Below are 24,412 nucleotides of genomic sequence, written 5' to 3' on the forward strand. Positions count from 1 at the left end.
AGCTCCTGCTTCTCCCCCTCCCACTCATGATCCCTCCCTCTTTCTCTCTCTCTCTCTCTCTCCCAAATAAATAAACAAAATCCTTAAAAATATGATATGACAGTGTAGGAAATCTCTTTGTTTTTTTGAGATATATGTTGAAGAATTTATGGATAAACTGTCATAATCTTATATATATGTATAGACATAAACACATACATTAAATATGTATATATATATACATTTGCAGATGTATTTTTGGGCAAAGGTGGTGCAAGGTTAACAATCATCTTGATATAAAAAAATTCATGGACATTCTCTCAACTTTTCTGTAGGTTTGAAATTTTTCAAAATAATCTGGAGGAAAATGTCATTGATTCACATTTTTCTTGACCCTCTGCCCTATTTCCCTATCCACTTAACAGCTTAGTTTCTTACAAGTTTTCCTCTCCTACTACTTTTCACTTCTCTATGTTGTCTATAATATGACTTAGTGGTTAAGAACATGGATTTTGGGTTTGATCTCTACATTTGATCCCTGAGCTCACCTTAATATTTCTGTGGACAAATTATGAAACCTATTTGTCCCCCATTTTTTCAGTGGGGTTGTAGGAAATTAAAATATAGAAATAAAAGAAAAAATGTAATAGATATGTTGAATAGTTAAATGGATACTGACAAAAAGTTATTTGCAAGTTAAAAGGGTGTCTGTGAAAAAATTTAAAATAAAGCAAAAATGACATGAGGCAAGAGACATGAATATATCTGTTAATATTTACTCAATTGTAATAAAAGCAATTTTTTCAAACAAGTTTAATGGTAAGAAGATCTACTGGATTTTGAAATGAGAAGGGATGCTTAATTCTACAGATTCTGGGTCTGCTTCTCTGTGATTCCCTCAGTTATGCCCTCATTTGTGTGTTGACTTCATCTCCAGGCTGGTTTCTCTTTTGGTGGCAAAATGGTTCTGGACTGTGCCAAATTTCATATCCACACAGCATGACATTCAAAGGAAGAAAGACTACATTTTCTTGTGGATCTCTTTTAAAATAAAGGAAACATATAACCCAGAAACTTCCACAAAATTACCTCTTGACTCACTGGGCCTAAGTAAGCCATGGACACTTCCCTTAACAGACCTCTAGGCTTCAGTGTTGCTAAGGGTTGGAAGCAGTTGGCACAGAAATACATAAACAGAATTTGTGGTACCCCTTGAAAAGGGAAAGGGACCAATGCATGTGAATCTGACAACCAAAGATATCTTCTAACATAGAAAGTGGATACAAAGGAACACATTCAATGAACTCAGGTTTCTGGATTACTTTACACTTTTAAAAAATGTGTTTAAGACCCTGTAGAGCTTTGTGTTTGTGGGTTATAGCTAAAAGTATTTGCAATATTAGAAATTAAAACCAAGAAATTAAAAATATTCACTGACTTCTTTAAAAATAAAAATAACAAATATGTCATATATTAAATTAAATGATTATATTAAAATACATTAACAGAAAAGGCTAATGAATGGCCAAATGTGTCAGGTACCTTTTCAAATATTAGTGATAGGAAATCAGTCACAACCAGGTTGGTACTCACAGGAAGAAGACAGGCCTTCATTTTATTATCGGGTAGTCACAGTTTAATATTTTTTCTTTAAAATGTTGCTTATATCTGTGCGCTCCTCCCCTTTCATCCTCCAGTGTCAGCTCTCATCATCTAATATATGAATTCTGGCAGTTAGCCTCATTGCTTCTAGCTTCCTTCCAATCAATTGCCAGATTAGTTTTCTGAAAAATAGAGTCATATTATCTGGTTCTAGGAAGAATTCAGGGTCTGATGCCTCTGAGATAAATTCAGATTTTTTAGGGTGGCATTTAAGATTCTCAGTAACCTGATTCCCTTCCACCCTTTTTTCCCATATTCCGCAACAGCTTTTAAGGACAGTTTCGTCAGCTTTCTGACTCTGTCCATGGTTCACCTCTTTCATCCCAGTTCCCAGTGTCACACTTATTTCCATAAACACTGTGGTCATACTCATTCCTTTTTTCCTCCAAACATCATTTTCTAAAAATCATTTTTAAGGCATATTTTACTTCTGATGCTGCATAGGACTAAATATCCCACGTGACAAGGCTCTCCATTTCCTTAACTTCCAAGCAGCATTGATATAAATTTTAGCTCAATCTGAATCACCTGGTTGAACTTGAGCAAGCCACTCAGTGTTTCAAAGCACGAGAATTTTTATTGAGAAAATTCATGAAAAAGTACATCTAACCAGTTGGTAGGTAATATCTATTTAAGGTGTAGCTTTGTGCCTAGCAGATAACATGTTTTCAGTAAATCATTTTTTCATTCATATTTGTATATGTAAGTGATCAATAAATATTTATGTTTAGATATTCAGAAATTTTACTATATTGTGCCTCAATTATGCTTATAGCATCTCCAACTTTTTGTTAATGCTATTAATGTATCAGTAATTTACATTGGAATAAGTACAGGTGGGTGGAATTCCTAGTAACAAACATGATAAGTAATATCAAAGAGAATAACACCTTCATTATGTATAATGTATTCAAAATTGTACTTCATTTTTGATGGACACCTAATCAAACTATATAAAAATATCCAAATCTATATGGATTTATGTATGAATACCATGTATTTCATCTAGAGATTGATAAATCACAAGTATACAGATACACTACTTCAGAAAACATGAGAATAAAATTGACACTAAAGATCAAAATAGTCTTTTTTTATTATAAATCTTTACTAGTATTCTTTTCTTGTCTTTAATACTTTTAATTGTGGCAAATGATACATAACAAAATTTCCCCTTTTAAAGGTGAAAATATTCTTTTTATTAAAAGATTTTATTTATTTATCTGACACAGAGAGATCACAAGAGGCAGAGGAGCAGGCAGAGAGAGAGGGGAATCAGACCCCCTACTGAGCAGAGAACCTGATGCTGGGCTTCATCCCAGGACCCTGAGATTATGACCCAGGATAAAGGCAGAGGCTTAACCCACTGAGCCACCCAGGCTCCACAAGAATGAAAATATTCTTTTTAAGAATAGATATTCCGTATGAAGTAATATTCAAATATTGTCTCTTGAAAAAACTCAAAGAAAATTAGGAATCAAATATATACAGTGTATTTCTGACAGATGGTATAGTTTAAGAATGGATTAATTCTTGAGAACATGGAATGTGCCAGACTTTATAAGATTATGCTTTGGAATTCCAGAAACTTGTCGGCAATATTAAATGGAAGTGACCTTTACATATACTGACTTATATTCCTAGTATTTGTTGTATTTGTTGAAAATTGTAACTCATTACTCTTTGAAACAATTAGTTAATAGTTTGGCTAATTTTTTTGTTGCACAGTTTGTGACCTCAGGAATAATGATTTAATTCATTCTTGAAGGAACCTAGTAACTAAGATTTTGGAAAACATTGTAGCAGAATCTCTCATTGCAGAACTTATTTATTTGATTCCCATACTAACATGTATTAGTAATTGAATATTTTATGGACAAAGTGGTCCTTTTCTACTTTCTCAATATTCCATGATTTTGAAAAATATTTTTTTCAAATTTAAATTAATTTTCCACAGGGGATGATATTTCTTCTAGAATGTTATGAAATTTTCTTTATAACTTTTCTCATAGCATTTATTACCTCCTTATTTCTTAGACTATAAATAAAAGGGTTTAATAAAGGGATCACTAGAGTATAAAAAACAGCACCAGGTATATCTTCATCTTCTTCTTTAAGTGACTGTGGTCGAGTGTACACAAAGAGAAGAGAACCATAGAATATTGAGACAGAGAGAAAGTGGGATGAACAAGTAGATAAGGCTTTGCCTCTTCCCTCTTTGGATTTCATTTTGAAAATCATAAAAAGAATGCAGAGATAAGAGATTAGGACTACAATAACAGAGAAGACTAAAACTGCACCTGCAAAGATAAATATCATCAATTCATTGATATAAGGGTCAACACAGGAAAGTCTGTATAATGGAAAAGCATCACAAAAAAAGTGATTAATTTGATTTGACCCACAGAAAGTTAACCTAAAGAGAAACCCTACGTGAATTATGGGATGCAGGTTTCCAGCTATGTACGCCCCTGTGATCATCTGAATGCACACTTTCTTTGACATCACGGTGTGGTACTGCAAAGGGCTACATATGGCCACATAGCGATCATAGGCCATTGCTGCCAGGACAAAGCAGTCTGTAGTTTCAGCAAGGCAGAGAAAATAAAATTGTGCCATGCATTCATGAAGGGAAATCATTCTGTCATTAGAAAAGAAGTTCTCTAACATTTTGGGGGTAATGGCACAGGAACAACAGGAATCCATCAGAGCCAGGTTGCCCAGGAAGATGTACATTGGTGTGTGAAGACGACCCTCCATAAAAATCAATGCCACCAGACCAAGATTCCCCACCATAGTGATCACATAGATAGTAAGAAACACCACAAACAGGAGGCTCTTCAACTCTGGGCGATCTGTAAATCCTATGAGGACAAATTCAGTGGTCAAGGAGTAGTTATCCTCAGTCATATCCACCTTCTCTGTTGAGATAGGAATTCTGGAAATATAAGATTCTAATTTAGAGTGTGTATAACTTTCCTTCCAACTTTTTCTTTTTACAACAAAGAGAGGAGCTTCTTCAAACTTCCCTTAGTATCTCTGGATACAGACACACAAACCTCTAGGGGATAGTCATTCCCCTAACATGTCAGTTTTATAACCTCAATTCTGAAAATCAACATTCCCATGAATATTTTTGTAATTGCAAGAAGAATGCTTACAAAGGAAAAGGTTTGTCTTCATGAATTCATGTATGAATAGTGTACAAATCTTGCATACCCATATTTGGCTCCTCGTTGACATAATTTCATTGTTGACATAATTTCAGTGTCAATTTTTGTATTAATGATCCTTAAAATAAATTTACCATCAATTTTCATATATACACATTTTTGTACTGAGCAAAAATACTTCATATACTCTCCTGGTGGAGTGAATGCCTGCAAATAGCATTCAACAAATATTAAATTTATATCTTAGGAACTGTATGAAGATCACAAAGGTTTAAGAATAAGACTTTCATTTTTAAAGAAAATTACTTTGGCTATCCAAGGAAGTAAATATCTGTATATTTTCACCTCTTTCATCACTTTCTCTGGGATTAGATCCATTTCCATTAAAACTGATTTTGTCCATCCCATTATTCCTGTTAGTTTTCCCAGATATCTAAATCCTCTTTTTCTTTATGTAAAGTAAAGTTTACGTATAATGTTACTTAAGAAAGTTTTAACTAAATGCCCCAGACCACACTGATTTTTACTTCCTGCATTCTCAAGCATATCCTATATATGCAACACAATCTAGAATTTCTTGTGTATAATCTACATGACTTTTTCCTTATATGCATGCACAGTTTCCTTATTAGAATTGTAGACATTTGAGTTTAGTTATGACTTATGAGTTGTTTATGCTATAGAAGAAAAAAGTATTGATTCCAGTCCTAGCTTCTCTCATACTACCACTGATCCCTAGTGATCTCTTCGGTTTCTGCAAATTGAGACTGCTAATTTTGAACAACAGCCTACAATGGAAATTCTTGGAAATCTATCATTAAAAAAATTTTTGTATCATTTTCTTATCTGAATTGACCCATATAATATATTCCTGCTTCCTAAAAACTTATATAAGATTTTCTGGTGTATAGCACTGTAGTTTGAAATCTAATAAAATAAGTTTGCCTGTATATTTTAGTTTTATACTACTTATAAAAAGAGAAAAAAAAATCTTAACAAGATTTTTGAGATGGGGCTCCTGGGTGGCTCAAATGGTTAAATGTGCCCCTTTGGATCAGGTTATGATCTCCAGGTCCTCCAATTAAGCCCCATGTATGGCTCCCTGGTCAGTGGGGAGTCTGCTTCTTCCTCTCCTTCCACTCTCCGCCAACTTGAGCTCTCTCTGTCTGCCTTTCTCTCTCAAATGAATAAATTTAAAAAAAAATTTTTAAATATGATTTTCAAAGACAAATTTTGTTTTGCTTCAAAGGCTATATTCTATCATTACTTTGGGATCCATTGGGGTATTTTGACCAATGTGTACAATTATGTAAATTCTCTGGTCAAAATGGGTTTATTTTTCCATAATGAAAACATCAAAATATAGGCACAGGTTGAACATTTTATTTTCTTGTTTTAAAGTACTAAATATAAGCCATTTAATTATTCAGCTGTGTTAGAAATGACTCTCAATGTACTTGTCTGAATTATTTAACAGAATTAAGCTGCATTCTTACCTGTATGTTTTGAAATTTTACCTTATAATCAGAAAAGATCAGCATGAACTGAGTTTAAATCTCATGCTAATTTGCCATAGCCCTCAGTTGTGAGAAGAACTACGAAGGTGAGAAGTTGAAATCTGAGAACAGTGTAAAAAGGCTAACTAATTCAGATAAATCAATACTTATGGATGCTAATAGCAAACGTAAAGATAAATTTGAATACTCCCTTTACCTGAGTGCTCTGAGAAGAGTCTTACAACTTCAGATTTCTTTTTTTTAATAGTGGTATGTCTTGTAGAATTTCAGAATATTAATTATGGTCTCAAAAACATTTGGGATTGAAAGAATGAAAGTCTCTGAGACTACTAAGAGGTCAGTGTCAATAATTATGTTCCTTACAATGCAAAGGTAACTTTCCCATCAAATGCTTATGGGACCTCCCTATGATGACATCAGTGTATTTCTATGGGGAGATTCAGCTCCCAAAACATATTAACTCTGTGACATAAATTAAAGATGACCTGTGAGACAATGAGGTTAAAGTAAATGACCTTTGCTAAAGTCACTAAGTCATTTGATGATCATCTTGCTGATTCTTATGTAACTGACATCATTTCTAGAATTCTGCTCATTATCCTGTGCATAAAATGTAAAATGAGCCAAAGAGAGTCTTGGGTCAGTTTGGACAGTTACTGGAGAGATTAATATGGTTTATAAAAGATGATTAGCATTGAGAGAGGAGAACAAAAGGTGTGGGAGGGTTAGCTAGGCTCATCAACTCCTTCACTCTGAGTTGAATTTGTTCCATGTATTGCAAAACCTTCATGGAAATGATAGTCTACTGCTCAGGAAATTGCCATGCTCTCTTTCTAGTGTTCTAACCAAATCCATTTTTCTTTTTTTTTTTTTTAGGAGTTTTTTTGTTTGTTTGTTTGTTTTTGTTTTTGTTTCAGATTTTACTTATTTACTTGAGAGAGAGAGTGAGTGAGTGAGAGAGAAGGAAGGAACAGAGGAAATAGAAAGAGAGAAGCTGACTCCCTGCTGAGCAGAGAGCTGGACATGGGGCTCTGGGGCTTGGTCCCAGGACTCCAGGATCATAACCTGAGTTGAAGGCAGAAGCTTAGCTGACTGAGCCACCCAGACACCTCCAAATCCATTTTTCTTATTTTGGTATTCCAGATTTTCCAAAGTCAGTCTGTGTCTTATCTATCAGTTTCCTTTCTTCCTCTTACATCAGGGCACTTGGCCATGTTCATCCCTTCACTGACCTTCTGTGCTTCAGCTAATTCACTGATAATGTTTACATCATCTAAAACTCCTTCTCTCTTTCCTTCCATCTCAATACTACTCATCCTTGAGCTCAAATCAGATCTCCTCCATGAGAACTTTCCTAGGCCTTTTAAATAAATTTGATTTTTTTTCTTTTCCTGATTTACATGATACTTAACTGCTTTTATAATGCATTCACCAATGTATCAGGTGCGACTCATACATGTCCTGATTGTAAAAGTCTTGACTAAATGTTAAGTCACCATTCATGTCATGCATCTTTTGAGAAACGATCAACACACTGAGCTAGATCCTCAATACCTGCTGCACTAACTGCTAACATTTCCATTCTGTTCAACTTTTATCAAGTACTTTCAGTATGTAGGGTATTGGAAAAGACAAGGGGGACTGTGGAACTGGATGTGAAAATGGTGGAGACAAGTTCTTAGTTTTTATATATGGCTCCTACAAGAAGCTCATCATCTAGTGGGGAGAAAGAAAGGCACTTACATTGGTAACTAGTGTGCAATTTAATAAATTTATTAAAATTTAATAAAATTTATTGAAATTTTTAATTATTTTTTTAAATTTTTTATTTTATTTTTAATTTTAAATTATTTAAATTTTTATTAAAGTTTATTAAATTTATTAAAAATTTATTTTAAAAAGTATAAACAAGTTATATGAAAATATACTGAGGGAAAGGAATGGTGACTTGGAGGAAGAAAAAAAGGTTTTCCAGTGGAAGCATAATTTCAGATAACTTTATAGGATAAGCAGGATAATAATTGGAGAAGAACATGAGGAAAACCAATAGGTTGAGGGAACCATGTATAAAAGCCTGGACTCCGAAAACAGACCTAATTTAAGAAAGGACAGTAAACTACAGTGGTTACAGTGGTTGAAGCTTACTCATATATAATACAAGGAGACCCAACAGGTAATATAAAAAGAAAAAGAAAATAGACTGGAAGTTGTCCTATTTGATTCCTTTCCATTTATCTTCTCTGCTCTGCCAGTTTACTAAAACCCTCTCCAAGGACACAACCAACTTTAAATGCCAACCCCAAAGAATATCTAATTATTTTCCTAACCAACTGTAGTGTTTGGTACTATTAAAGTCTTCTCTGGCTTCTTACGGTAACGCTCTCTGCTTCTGTCCTTGATTGATGCATCTCAGTGTGTTATACTAGCTCATGTTTCCCTCTTTGCCCTGAATGATGCTTCTTTCTGATTGTATCCTTGACCTCCCTCTTCTTTCATTCTAGACTTTTCCCCATATTAGCTCATCTGCTCTTGTGTTTTCAGCTACCTTTCATCTGCTGATGGCTTCGCTGGAGGAGATATTTCAAACCATTTTGGTGTACATTCATATTAATAAGATCATTGGTAGTATGTTCTAAATATATATATTCTTACCTACAAATTAGATAGGTGTACCACTATACTAAAATATTATGCATTATAGCGCCTGGCTAGCTCAGTCGGTAGAGCATGAGACTCTTAAAATATTATGCATTATAAAACATGAAAAGAGAAATTTAATAGCAGTTAGACTAAAGAAATGGTATTAAAATTTTTAATTTTATGTATTAATAATATTAAAACATTGTTTACTCTCCACTACCACTATTATTAATTAATCATTCTGGTCAGAAAAATGTGATATATGGCTTATTATTTAAATTGTACCTTAACATTGTGGTACAACAACTCAAGCACTTGTTTGAATTTATTTCCAAACATCTTAAAATCCTACAAAGTTGAAAAGATACTATACACTGACATATCTGCTCAAATGGGAGAAGAATACAAATTTTGAGTGGGTCTCAGAATAAGAAAGTGATCTTCAGCAGGTCCATACTGACTCAGTAGCCAATAGTATTAGAAATATCTGAGACACAGCAATAATATGGATGTTCTGGGGGGAAAGCATTTACTGTGATCCACTCCTCCCTTTCCTAGGGCTTGGGGATATCCCTCAGGAGCAGATGATCTGCTCTAATCTTGTGATGTGTACTTCCAGAGTACAGAGTAGTTAAAGGTTTTGAAGAGTTAAACATCTTTTAAACAAATACATGTTTAAACTAAACTAATTGAATAGCTTCTTCCTGCTATTTTGTCATAGCCCAACCCAGAAGCCAATCCTAGCAACAAGAACAAAAATAATTCCAAGTGTATGATATAAGCAACTGTTATATATATTATATAAATATATATTATTTTTATTATATTTATATTATTTATAAATATGTAATAAATATAAATAAATCTAGACAGACACATGAACACAAACATATACAAGTGCATATATGCAGATCTAGATATATACTGGATTTGCACATACTCTTGTAGCAATGACAATCCATTAAAAATTATGGAGAAGAGATATGGTTTAATCAGAGTCGTTTCTGAAGAATAACAAGATGGCTATGTTATGGAAGGAATAGTATCAGGATGTAAAAGATAAGTAACCAAAGTTTTGCGAAACACAGAAGCAGGGCCAAGGCTGCAGGTGTATAAGTACTAAAGAGTGTGGAGTTTCAGTGTTGAGAAAGGCAGGGCAGGAGTGGACTTGAAGATGGGTCACTCATTATACTCAGAGTATGGGGTGCAAGAAAGCTAACATTTAAGAATTCTTAGGACAGAGAACATCCAAAATCTTGCTCATTTTCATGTCTTTCCCAACCACCCACTAGGCGCTCTAACATCATATTATCGTTAACGTTATTTGAATTTTGGAAATATACTTTTAAAGCCCTCATGTCATCAACACATTTTAAAAATTACATGTTACTGTTGTATCTTACTAGCATAGTTCCTTTTTTTTTTAAAGGAAGATTGACATTTCCTTCCTATTCTGCTACTTCTCTTTTCTTCTCCATGACCATCCCACTTAAAATTCTGCAGTCTCCTCTCTTAGCTTTCTGAATTAGTGAAGTTTTACAGATTAACCTACAACATACAAACACAGCTAGAAGAGGCATGTAGAAGGCATTGTAGACAATGAGAGACAACCTTACCCTTCCCCCTGCCTCACTCCATCTCATTTCTCATACACACACACTGGGCTAAGACCATCTCTTACAATTTGGCTTGACCCTCACTGTTTTAACTCCCTGCTTATATTTTCCTAATTGCTCCCCCATTTCTTTTTGTTTCCCTCAGTGCTACAAGAGTTGTTGAATCCCCACATGAAGTGAAATTCACTATGCCACAAATAAAGTGGAAGGAGAGACCTTTCAATGGCTAGCAGAATTCTTGGTATTTGTTGCCATTTGTTCAAACATAAACCTTCCCCCACTGTGAAGTTAAATGTGTGTGGCCCTCGCTCCAGGCTATATGGCTATAAAATGATCAAAGACATCATAATCAATTCCTGTTCAGAGGAAGTAGACTCTATAGTACTGATTTTGTAAAATTACAAGGAAGAATATGTAAGCATACAAAATGTTTTTATTTGTTTCATGCTTCAGTTATTCTAGTATGATATGAACACGTAATAAATCATTAAACCCTAGGGAAATCATAACTGGAAAATCTTTACACACTTACCAAACAGAACCACATATAATCTGCATAATTTGTGATGCTTCTAATGAAAAAGAGAACAGATAATAGTGTGAGATCTAAACACTTCTCTTTAACATTTTTCTCAGTGAATCTATAATTTTTTTTATTTCTCAGGCTATAGATCATTGGATATAACAAAGGAATTATGACAGTGTAAAATAGAGTCCATCATATCTTGATCATCTGATTGTGCAGATCCAGGACACACATACCTAAAGAGAAGGCCATACTATAAAGACACAGACAAAAGATGGGCTCCATAGGTGGAAAAGGCTTTTTTTATGCCTTGCAGAGACTTCTTTCTTCAGATTGTAAAGACAGTAAGTGTATAAGAGACCAAAACAATCAGATTGGTAAATACCTGTATTGACCCAAAGAAAATAAAAACCATCAGAACATTAAGTGAAGGGTCAGTACAGGAAATTTTAAACAATGGCATGATGTCACAGTAAAAGTGATATATTATGTTAGAATTACAAAAGGTTAATCTGAATAAGAAACCTATATGAATTAAAGAATGAACAAAGCCACCTACAAATGATGAGACTAACAGCCAGGTGCAAAGTCTATAGATCTTTTTTTTTTAAGATTTTATTTATTTATTTGTCAGAGAGAGAGAGAGAGAGAGAGAGAGCGAGCACAGGCAGACAGAGTAGCAGGCGGAGGCAGAGGGAGAAGCAGGGTCCCTGCCAAGCAAGGAGCCTGATATGGGACTCAATCCCAGGATGCTGGGATCATGACCTGAGCCGAAGGCAGCCGCTTAACCAACTGAGCCACCCAGGTGTCTCTATAGATCTTAATCACTGGATAAAGTAATGGTTTTCATATGGTTACATAGCTATCACATGCCATTGTTGCCAAGAGTAAACATGATATGCTCCCACCAGTGCAAAGGAAAAAAACTGTATCATGCACTCAAAGAGAGAGATCATCTTACTCTTGGCTAGGAAGTTGACCAGCATATCGATTTGGGCAGAAAGCTCATGAGAATTGGCCGCATTGTGCAGCAATTCAGGTCCCGCGCTCTCCCGGTGTTTGCAGCCCGTTCTCCCTAGGTGCTTGTTGCAACCCTCGGGGACCATGGGATGGGCCCACGTGGCTCCCCTGAGGGCCCCGCTGAGTCAAGCTACCCGGGGGACAGAGTTGATCAAGGGGATCAGACTGAGAAACAGGCTCCAGTTTTGTGGCCTTGTGGCAGCCTATGGTGGCAGTGGCCTCAGGGGGTATGCAGGTTTCTCCCACTCTGAAGGTTCTGCACAGCTCCAAAGGGCACGGATTCCTACTGGGTAGTAGGTGGAGTCCCGGGGTATGGCTCAGTGGTCCCCAATCTGGAGGGCTTGAGGGCCAGGGCTCGGGGATGGAAACTTGAAAACCCAACTTAGATTTCGTGTTAGGGCCTAGGGACATAGCAGGCCCAATCTGCCAGTGCTGAGGCAGATTCCCAGGGGGCAAAGTGGAGGACAGAGGCAGACAGGGCTTCAAACTCTGGGTTTCTGCCCTGGGGGCAGCCAAACATGGGGTGGCCTCCAGAAGCATTCTCCAATTCTGAGGGTTTTGTGCAGCTCCAAATGGCACAGTTTCCTCCTGGGTAGCAGGCAGAATCCTAGGGTGTGGGTTAGGGGTCCCCAGTCTGGAGGGCTTGAGTACCAGGCCTCTGCGGACAGAAGCCTGAAACTCCAACCAAGGGTTAGGGTTAGGGTCTAAGTGCAGGTCAGGCCTGATCTCCCAGCGCTGAAATGGGCTCCCAAGGGGGCTGAGTAGAGGGAGGTGTTGGTCACCCTTGCACCTGGCGCTTAGTGTGCTTTCCTGCAGCGTTCTGGCCACGACCACTCAGGACCATGGGCCAGGCCTAAGCAGCTCCCCTGAAGGCCTGTACCACCTGAAGCAAGATCGCCGGGGTTTCCGGCCAATTCTCACGAGCTTTCTGCCCAAATCTATATTGATTTGGGCAGAATTGGCCCAGTGTTGAGAATTGACCCAGTGTTGTGCGGTGATTGGGGCTGCACGCAGACCTGGTGCTTAGAGCTCTTTCTCTCTAGGTGCGTGTTGTGATCATCCGCAACCATGAGCCAGGCCACATGGCTCCACTGAAGTCCCGCTCTGAGGCAAGATTTCTGGGGGCAGAATTGAGGGAGGGGCTCACCTGAGCTTCAGTCTCCAGGCTTGTGGTCCGGTGGGGATGCAAAAGGTGGGGGTGGTATCTCACTCTGGTCTTCATTGCATTTCCCCACTGATCAATTATATTGAAAATATTTGTGTGCCCTATTTGACATCTATATATAGGGTTTCCTGAAGTACCTGTTCAAGTATTTTCCTTTTAAAATTCAGTTACATATTTATTATTCAGTTTTGAGAATTCTTTACATACTCTTGGTGCAAAGTTCTCATCAGGTTTATGATTTGAAAATATTTTCTTAAGGATCTTGATCTTCTTTCCTCCCATAAGATCGGTGTCTTAGTCTGATTTGACCTAATGAGCAAGAAGTAACAATTACTGTAGACTGTAGTTTGTACCTAAGAAGAAAGAGTCCAGAAGGATTTCAGTGACTCATTTCAGCATAACACAGAATCCATTAGGAGTGTTTTAGGAGACTTCAGAGTTAAATCAAGGTTTTGGGGGGCTGAATCTCCAGTAATGCAAGGGAGAAAAAGTGTATATGTGCACACATATACACGCATATTAAAGATTTGCATAAAATGACTTCAGGACTGAAGTCATTAACTCTAGGGCAATTATAACTGAAAAAATTATTTAAAATCAGCCAACACAGGGGTGCCAGAGTGACTCAGTCAGTTGGGTGTCTGATTCTTGCTCCCAGCTGGGGTCTTGATCTCAGGGTCATTAGATCAGGCCCTGTATTGCGCCCCACACTAGGCATGGAGCCTACTTTAAGACAGCAACAACAACAGGGGAAGCTTGGTAGCTCAGTTGGTTAAGCTAAGTTGGTTCTGCCATTGGCTCAGGTCATTATCCCAGGGTCCTGGGATGTAGGTCCACATTGGGCTCCCTGCTGTTTGGGGAGTCTGCTTCTCCCTCTGCCCATCTCCTCTACACCTGTGTGCTCTCTTGCTCTCTCTCTCTCAAGTAAATAAATAAAATCTTTAAAAATTATTTATAACAACAACAAACTAATCAACACATAGCAAATATATAATCTGCCAGGGATATGTACAATCTATATAATATGGAGATATCTACTTATATCATTCATTTTGTACATATTCTATATGAATAAATATATGGATATATAGAGTTCTAGATATGTATACCATTTGTAATAATCTGGTCGATATGACAATCCATGAAAAGATGCTGAAGTGGCATATTATTTAGTCAATGTTTTGGAAGTAAGAGAATATTAACAGGATGTAGAAAAAATAACAAGATTACAACAAATGACAGAAGCGAGGAGTCTTAGTGTGAGGACCTAAGCTATAACAGTAGGATGGTGTAGGTAATCAATGGTGAGAGAGGAAGGGCAGAGGTGAACCTGAAATCTGATCACTCATTATACTTTTTGGTCTGTTCACTCAAATACAACCCTGACTCCAATGTGGGATAGATGTAATGTGAGTCTTTGGGGCACATAGCTGTATGGCAGTCAAATATACCATTTTCAAAGTCTATTTAGAGAAATTACCCTATTTCAATGCTTAATGCATTTATGAAGCCACATTAAAACATGCAAACATGTAAAATATTTTGTTTCTTTTAAATTATTTTTATGTCATGAACACCTGATTAAAATTCCCTCTGTGTTTTGACTACATATACATATATTTGTTTTGTAATCTCACCTTAAGTCATTTAAACATTAGGACAATTATAACTGTAAAAACTGAACCCTAATCAACACAGAACAAGTATATAATCTGTACAGTTTGTCATTCTAGTGAAAAGAGAACAGATATTAATGTGAATTCTAAGAATTTCTCATCAATATTTTCCTCGATGAATCTATGACTTTCTTATTTCTCAAACTGTAGATAATTGGATTTAACAAAGGAATTATGATAGTGTAAAATAGAGAGTCCTTCACATCTTGATCTTCTGATTGTGTAGATACAGGGGACACATACATGAAGATAAAAGCACCATAGTATAAGGAGACAGATAAGAGATGGGCTCCGCCAGTAAAGAAGGCTTTCTTTATGCCTTGTAGAGACTTCTTTTTTAAGATTATAAAGAGAACTAGTGTGTAGGAGACAAGAACTATCAGAGTGGTGAACATCTGTATTGACCCAGCAAAAAGAAATACTATCAGATAATTGATAGAAGAGTCAGTGCAAGAAATCTTAAGCAATGGTATAATGTCACAGTAAAAGTGATGTACTATGGGAATTGCCTAAGGTTAATCTGAATAAAAAAGAACTATGAATTGTGGCATGAAGAAGGCTACCTAAAAGTGACAACACTAACAAGTGGATGCACAGTGCATTGGTCATAATCACTGGATAATGTAATGGTTTGTATACGGCCACAAAGCAATCATATGCCATTGTTGCCAGCAGAAAGCATTCCACTGTTATACTCACTGCAAAGGAAAAAAATTATATCGTGCATTCTGAAAGAGATATCATTTTGGTCTTGGCAAAAAAGTTGACCAGCATCTTGGGGGATACTGTGGATGATATCTAAGCATCCACAAGTGCCAAACTCCCGAGGAATAAGTACATGGGAATGTGAAGCTGAGGGTCATCCCATCTGAGAGCAATTAGACCAAGGTTCCCCACAATGGTGAGAAAATAGATAACCAAGAACACCAGGAACAGGGAGATTTGCCACTGTGGTTCATATGTGAGTCCTGTGAGAATCAAATCTGTCAGCAATGTTGTATTTCCAAGTCCTTTTCCATGTTCCTTTTCCAAATCCTCACTGAGTGTTGCCTGAAATGAAATTTAGTAAATGGGAAAATGTCACTCAATTTATAACATGAAAATATGGAGAGGAGATATGAAATAGATTATGCACATCAGATTATCATCTCAATTTTGTGTATTGCCTCTCTGTTGATTGGAATCTATTTTGAGGGCTTCAAAATAGTGCAATTATTTCCATTTTTTAAATGTGCAGCTATGAAAAAAATTAGAAAAATGAAAGATATTGTAGTAAGTCCTAAATTTATGGGATAAGATTGGTGTGATTTGGAAATTGTATGTTTGGGACATGGATATAGGGTGAAGGGAAAAAGGAGCTTGAAGGGTTTCAGTAACAAAATGAGCTAAATGGCATCTGAAGGATCATGAATATTATTCATCAGGGAATAAGTATGCACTGAAACTTAAGAGAAGGGAGTATTACTGGTAGATTCTTTTTTAGATGAATATACAAAGATGTAGAAAATAGGCTGTAGAGAGTTTGAAATTAAGGTCAGGAATACCAGTTAAAAAGTTATTACTATAGGTTCTCAAACCAGAACCTATAGTAAAACTTCAAATCTACATTTTGCATAAAAGTTTCCCCAAAATGTGTAATACAGGGAACATTTTATACAAAATATGTATTTGAGGTTTTATGGTAGACACTGATTTAGTGAAGCAATTATTAAGGCTAATAATCTGTATTCTACTTGAACTCTAAGTGACCCAAATATATGTGACATGGCTGATTCATGTTTGAAATGACATTGAGATTGATGGGAAGATGAAGGGACAGATGGAAGAGTTCAGAAGGTAGATGCAGTGCCACTTCACTGAAAAAGGTACAGAAGTTAGTCCCTTCTACCCAGGTACCAGACAGGATCACAACCTCCTGAATGTCTGGTTACAAGACTGCCAGTCATGGTCCCCACTGCAGACCCAGCAGCAGCTACATAACTGGCTACAAATCAGCACTACTGTAGTTATGTGGTAATCCTATTGACATGGGAAACCAGCAAGGAAAAGAAATTTTTACCTGTTAAAATAGTCAGTAAAGACCGGAAGAGGTGTTTGCTCCCTCAAATCAACAGACACCAATGCAAGGCTCTACAGGTCATAAAGAACCATACAAACAGAACACTGCCAAGGGAAACTAATTAAGCCAGTAATTGATCAAAGAAATAGAGATCTATAGTTTGTCTGACAAAGAATTCAAAATAATTATATAAAAGAAACTCAAAGAAATACAACAGAACAGGTAACTAAATGAAATGAGGAAACAATGCACAAATAAAATTAGAAGTTAAATAGAAAAATAGAAACCATAGGGGCACCTGGGTGACTCATTCAATTGTGTCTGACTTTGCCTCAGGTAATGATCTCAGGGTCCTAGAATGAAGTCACACATCATGTTCCCCACTCAGCAGGGAATCTGCTTGTTCCTCTCCCTCTGCTCCCTTCCACACTTGTGTTCTCTCTCTCTCTCAAATGAATTAATAAAATATTTTTTAAAAATAGAAACAATATAAAAATATATAAAAATATAATAAATAAAATAAAATATATAAAAATATAAAAAATAACCAAACAAATCCTGGAGCTGAAGAATACAATGACAGAAGTAAAAAATTCAATAGAGTTTTAACAAGAAATTTAATCATTCAGAAAAAATAATCAAAACAATCAAAGAGGGTTGTATGAAATAAGCCAGTTAAAGGAACAAAAACTAAAAAAAGAGTGAAAAAGAGTGGAAAAGTCTATGTTAATTATAGTATATCACAAATTAAATGAAAATTTATTTCATTGGAGTTCCAGAAGGTGAAGAGAAAGAAAGGCGCAGAAAGCTTATTTAAAGAAATAATAGCTGAAAACTTCCCAAATCTTGGGAGATATGGATACCCAGGCACAAGAAACTCAAAGGCCTCTAAGCAAGATCTACCCAAAGAAGACTAGTCTGAGACACATTATAAACACAGTGTCAAAGTAATAGACAATAAGAGAATTTTGAAAATAGTAAAAGCAAAATGACTTGTGACCTACCAAGGAGCCCCATAAGGTTATAAGCAAAGTTCTCTGCAGAAACCTTGTACAGCAGGAGGAGGTATAATGATATAGTCAAAACACTGAAAGGGAAAAAAAAAAAAAAAAAAAACCTCTACCAACTAAGAACACCATAACGGGTAAAATTACCCTTCAGAACTGAAGGAGAAATAAAGACATTCTCAAACAAACAAAATCTAAGGGATTTCATCACCACTAGACATGCCTTACAAGAAATGTTAAATGGAGTTGTTCAGGAGGAAATGAAAGGACACCAAGAAACAACATGAAAACATATAGAAGTATAAACTCATCTTTAAGGGAAATGTGTAGCCAAATTTTGAATTCTCCAATGCTGTAATGATGATGCATAAATCATTTTTTATTTCAAGTATAAAAGTGATAAAATAATATTAAAAATATCTATAGTCACAATAATTTAATGGATACACTACAGAAAAAGATGCAAAGTGTTAACATTCCAACAGCATAAAAATGTGGGAACAAAAGAAACAAAAGTGCACTCTCATATGCATTTGAAGGTAAGTTTTATCATTTAAAATAGACTGTTAGATCTATAACATGTTTTACTTAATCCTCATGGTAACAACAACAACAACAACAACAAAAACCTATAATAGATACTTAGAAGATAAAAAAGGATCAAAGCATACCCTTACAAAAAAATAAATCACATGGGAAGACAACCAGAGAGGAAGAAAAGAATAAAGACACTAAAAAAAAAAAAAAAAATCAGAAAACAATTTACAAAATGGCAATAGTAAGCCCTTAGTTATCAATAGTTACTTTAAATGTAAATGGACTAAATTCTATAATCTAAAGACAGAGTGGCTGAGTGAATAAAAACAAAACAAAAAATAAGATCCAACAATTTGCTACCTGTAAGAAATTCACTTTAGCTTTAAAAACACACAGAGAATCATGCAAACAATAACCAAAAGGGCTACTGTGATAACAGATAGGATAGAATTTCAGAATAAGATAGAATTTCACTTAAAAGCAGTCATAGAAGAAGAGGGAGAAGGGTGAGGGGATAGGTGAGCCTGGTGGTGGGTATTAAAGAGGGCATGTATTGCATGGAGCACTGGGTGTGGTGCATAAACAATGAATCTTGGAACACTGAAAAAATAAAATTAAATTAAAAAATAAGAATAAAAATATAAAATCAGTCACAAGATAAAGTCACTATATAGTGATAATGGGTTCAATTCATCAGGAGGATACAATTGTAAATATATATGCACCTATCATTGGAGCACATGAATATGTAAAACAAATATTAACAGAAATGAAGGGAGAAATAACCCTTATGAAATAGAAGAGAACTTTAATACCTCACATTGGATATATCATCCAGACCAATAATCAATAAGTAAACAGCATACCTGAATAACACAACAGACAAAATGAATGTAAGAGCTATATACAGGACATTCCATTTAGTAGCACCAGAATATACCTGCTTCTCAAGTGCACATGGAACATCCTGCAGATCATAGGCTGGGCCACAAAGAATCCCTGGCAATTTTAAGGATATTGGAATCATTTTAAAAAGAATATAGAATCATATGAGTATCTTTTCCAACGACAACAGTAAGAAACAAGAATTAGTAATATTAATAAAACTAAAAAATTCAGAAATATGTGGAAACCAAAAACACACTATCAATCAATGGATCAAAAAAGAAATCAAAATAAAAAATCAAAAGCATCTTTAAAGAACAAAACTACAATATGCCAAAAATTACAGGATAATGCAAAAATAATTCTAAGAGGGAAGTTTATAGTAATAAAAGTATACATTAAAAAAAAATCTACCCAACATTAAATTTCAAAGAATTAGAAAAAGAAAAAAATTAACCCTAAAGTTAGGAAAAGGAAGGAAATGGTAAAGATTAGAACAGAAATAAATAAAAGACACTAAATGGCAATAGAAAAGATCAATAAGACTGAGTTTGTTTCCTGAAAGATGAACGAGATCAAAAAACCTTTAGCTCTATTAAGAAAAAGAGAAAGGACTTAAATAAAGTTCTAAATGAAAGAGGAGACATTATGGCTGACACTACAAATATACAAAGATTCATAAGAAGCTATGAGGAACAATTATAAGGAAGCAAATTGAATAACATAAACCGATGGATAAATTTCTAGAAACATACAATCTACCAAGCCTGAACCATTAAGAAACAGAAAATGTAGACAAACCAATAACAAGAAGATTGAATTAGTAATCAAAAATCTCCCAATAAAGAAAAGCTCAATAGGTGGTTTCACTAGGGAAGTCACCAAACATTTAATGAATTAATGTCAGTTCTCAAATACTTCCAAAAAGGAAAAGAATATGTTCAAACTCATATTTTAAAGAATTACCTTGATATCAAAATCAGATAATAATACTAGAAGAAAAGAAAACTACAAGATAATTTCACTAATGAATGTATATGTAAAAATATACAACAAAATTCTAGCAAACTTAACAAGATCCATTAAAAGGATCATATATCATGATCAAGTAGGATTTATCCCTTGTATACAAGGATGGTTCAACATACATAAATCAATAAATGTGATATATGAAAGATAAAGATCATATGATTATTCAATAGATGCAGAAAAAGCATTTGACAAAATTCAACATCCTTTCATGATAACAGCTCTCAACACATTGAATATAGAAGTAGCATATCTCAGCATAATAAAAGCCATATACAACAATCTCACAGCTAACATTCTATGCAACAGTGAAGAGCTGAAATTTACCTTCAAAAATCGGGAAAAACACAAAGTTGCCATTCCAACCATTTCTATTCAACATAGTACTAGAAATTAGAAATCCTTGCATAGTAATTAGATTAAAAGAAAAAAAATGAATAAATAGGAAAGGAGGAAGTAAAATTGTCCTTGTTTGCAGATAGCATAATCTTATATGTAGAAAACTCTTAAGAACTCCACCAAAACAGTTAGAAGTAATCAACAAATTAAAGTTGCAGGATAACAAAAATCAATATACAAATATCAGTTGTGTTTCTATTCACCAACAACAAAATAGCTGATAGAGAAAGAAAATAATACTATTTACAATATCATTGAAAACTAGTAAAATACTTAGGAATAAATTGAACGAAGGAGGTGAAAAATTTGTACACTGAAAAACTGTAAGACATTGACGAGAGAAACTGGAAAATATGCAGATAGATGGAATAATAGCTAGTGCTCATGGATTGGAAGAATTAATATTATTAATATGTCCATGCTACCAAGAGTCATCTAGAGATGCAATGCTTATAAAAATTCCACTGGCATTTTTCATAAAAAGAAAAAGGAACCCTAAAATTTGTATGCAACCACAAAAGAATCCAAAAGTAAAAGTAATCTTGTGAAAGAACAAAATTGGAAGGATCAGACTTTCTGATTTCAAACTAAAAATCTATAATAATCTAAACAGTATGGAACTGGCATAAAAATGGTTACATAAATCAATGAAACAGAATTGAAAGCCCAGATATAAAATCACACATAAGCAGTCAATTAATATTTGAAAAAGGAGCCAAGATCTTTTCTGTAAACAATGCTAGGAAAATTGGATATTCCCATGCAAAAGAGTAAAATTTAATCATTACCTTACACAACTCACAAAAATTGAGTCCAAATGAATTAAAGACGTAAATTTAAGACCCTAAACCATAAGACTCCTAAAAAAAAAAAAAAAAAAAAAAAAAAGGAAAAATATTCTTGATCGTGGTCTTGGCCAATGGTATTTTGAACGTAATGCCAAAAAGCACAAGCAACAAAAGCAGAAATAAACATTACTTCCAACTAAACAGCTTCTGCATAACAAAAGAAATGATCAGCAAAATGAAAAGGGAAACTATGAAAAAGAAGCTAGTAATAATAATCTGATTGAAAATGGACAGAGGTCCTGAATAGACTTTTTTCCAAAGAAAATATACAGATGGCCAACAAGTCAATGAAAAAAATGTTCATGGTTGCCTGGGTAGCTCAGTGAGTTAAGCCTCTGCCTTCAGCTCAGGTCATGATCTTGGGGTCCTGGGATTGAGCCCTAACTGGGCTCTCTGCTCAGCAGGGAACCTGCTTCTCCCTCTCTCTCTTCCTGTGTCTCCATCTACTTGTGATCTCTCTCTCAGTCAAATAAGTAAATAAAATCTTTTTTTTTTAAAGAAAAAGAAAAAGATGCTCATCATCAGGAAAAAGCAAATCAAAACCACAATTAGATATCATCTCACAACTATCAGAATGATTATTTTCTGGGGACAAGAAAGAAGTTTTGGTGAGGATAAGGAGAAAAGGAAATTTAATGCACTATTTGTAAGAATGTAAACTGGTACAGCCACTATGGAAAACAGTATAAAATTTTCTCAAAAAATTAAAAGTAGAACTACCACCTGATCCAGCAGTCCCATATCTGGGTATATATCCAAAGAAAATGAACTGACTATCCTGAAAATATATCTTCATCCCCATGTTTATTGCAACATTACTCACAATAGCCATGATATGAAAACAACCTAAGTGTTCATCAACAGATGAAATGTGGTATATGTGGGTATGTATATGTACACATACACCTTTATACATGTACAGACACATGCACACATACATACAATGGAATATTACTCAGCCATAAAAAAGAAGAGAGTCCTGCTATTTTTGACAACATAGATAGACCTTGAGGACATTATGCCAAGTGAAATAGGTCAGACAGAGAGAGACAGATCCTGTATGATCTCACTAATATGCAGAATCTTTAAAAAGTTGCACAGTGGTTCCTTCTTCGCTACATCCTCACACTTTTATTTGTCTTTTTGATCTTTATGAACTCTTAAGAATGAAATCAAGAGTGAACACATACAGTATAGATGTTCAATGAGCATCATGTTAATACTTTAAAAAGTTGCTGATTTTAGGAGTCATATATTTTTCTGCTAATAAAAGACAAGTGTTCTAAATTTGCTGTTCCATTCTCTGATGATAAGACCCTATTCAACAAATATTTTAGAAGTCATTAACATCTTTATTTTGTCCTTTGATATAAATGTGATATTTAAGCAGAAAGAAATTGTTTTTCAAAAGGAAATCAAGCACTACACATAGAATTTTGAAGACATATTTGGGATGTGTCCACATATCTTGATACGATTTTGTAGGTAAAAACTATATGAGCAGCATGGTAATTTTTTTCATGTCTGCATATATTATTTTAAAATCTTGGAAACAGAATTTTATCACCTACATGAAAATATTCCAAAGGAAAAAAAAAAAGAAAGAAAATATTCCAAAGAAGCTCAGTGAGGTTTGATTTATCTTAAACATAAAGAAAAATTGAGCACATTCTCATTAGTTTGCAAGAGCAGATGATTACAAGGGAATATGGTAACTTACTAGGTAAATATTGGGAAAATCCTTTTAAAAATTAGCAGTTGGCTTTCAAAACAGAAAGCCATCATTTTGTAAATGTATTTAAGGATGCACTCTTTACAACAAATGTGTATTTGTGAGGAAATGAGGATCTAATACAAAACATCTGGTGGCAGGGGAACAGTAATGTAGAAATAGAAAATGTTATCACAGAAGCCTGAAGAGAGAGTTTGAGTGTTGTCAACAGTTCCATATAATATAGTTAGTTAATTAAGATAATAATAATTGACAAATGTGCTTTGGATTGGATGAACAGGAAATGAGTTTGATCTTGATGAGAGATCAGTGTCATCAAAACAGAGGGGGAAGATGTAGAACCAGTTACCACCTGAACCTCCTAATTCCTCTTCTTATCCTAGCATGCACCTAGACTCTGGTTACTTGCCCTGTCTCATTCTGCATTCCTTAAATATGCCTATACATTGAAACTCCCATGATTTTACCTTTAATTATGCTCTCCTTTCAGCCTATAAATCCTTACCACACATTTTCTGCTTATTGAAATCTAATTTATCTCTCAAGAAACATAAGAAATGTCATTTCTTTGTAACGTTTTCTCTTAGTCCAAGTTATTTCCTCTTTTGTATTCCCATATACCTTGCTTATAGTTCTTTGTTTTTTTTTAATATTTAACTCAGTCTCAGCTGTTCTATATACATTTGTGTAAGTGATTTTGCTCTCTAAATTAGCATCTCCATGAGGGCAGGATTATTTCTTACTTATCTATGATGTTTCCCTTCCAATCCTACCCCTACTGTGGGTTTCTCTCTAATCAATGCTGACTCAGTGACTTGTTTATTGTAATTATCAATCAATAAATGTTGAATTTAATTTAAATTCTATAAACATTTTAATAAACATTGTTTGAAGGCCGCTATTATCTGTTATATATACTAAGATATGCATAGTGTGAAAAGT

General features: G+C 34.9%; 1 protein-coding gene and 2 pseudogenes across 1 annotated transcript; all 3 read right to left on the reverse strand.

The window, feature by feature from the left end:
* Positions 1-321: 321 nt before the first annotated feature.
* On the reverse strand, positions 322-4,562 carry LOC125096062 (olfactory receptor 5K1-like; the record flags this gene model as incomplete). Its single annotated transcript, XM_047722695.1, has 2 exons — positions 3,630-4,562; positions 322-338 (listed from the first exon to the last, which is right to left on the reverse strand). Coding segments are annotated over exons 1-2 (939 nt in total), but the record flags the coding sequence as incomplete, so codon positions are not given.
* A 6,631-nt stretch (positions 4,563-11,193) lies between these two features.
* On the reverse strand, positions 11,194-12,099 carry LOC125096071 (olfactory receptor 5H2-like; annotated as a pseudogene).
* A 2,961-nt stretch (positions 12,100-15,060) lies between these two features.
* Positions 15,061-16,002, reverse strand: LOC125095580 (olfactory receptor 187-like; annotated as a pseudogene).
* Between the last annotated feature and the right edge of the window lie 8,410 nt (positions 16,003-24,412).

This window comes from Lutra lutra, chromosome 1 (assembly GCF_902655055.1).
Source record: "Lutra lutra chromosome 1, mLutLut1.2, whole genome shotgun sequence".
In the NCBI taxonomy this organism is placed as follows: domain Eukaryota; kingdom Metazoa; phylum Chordata; class Mammalia; order Carnivora; family Mustelidae; genus Lutra; species Lutra lutra.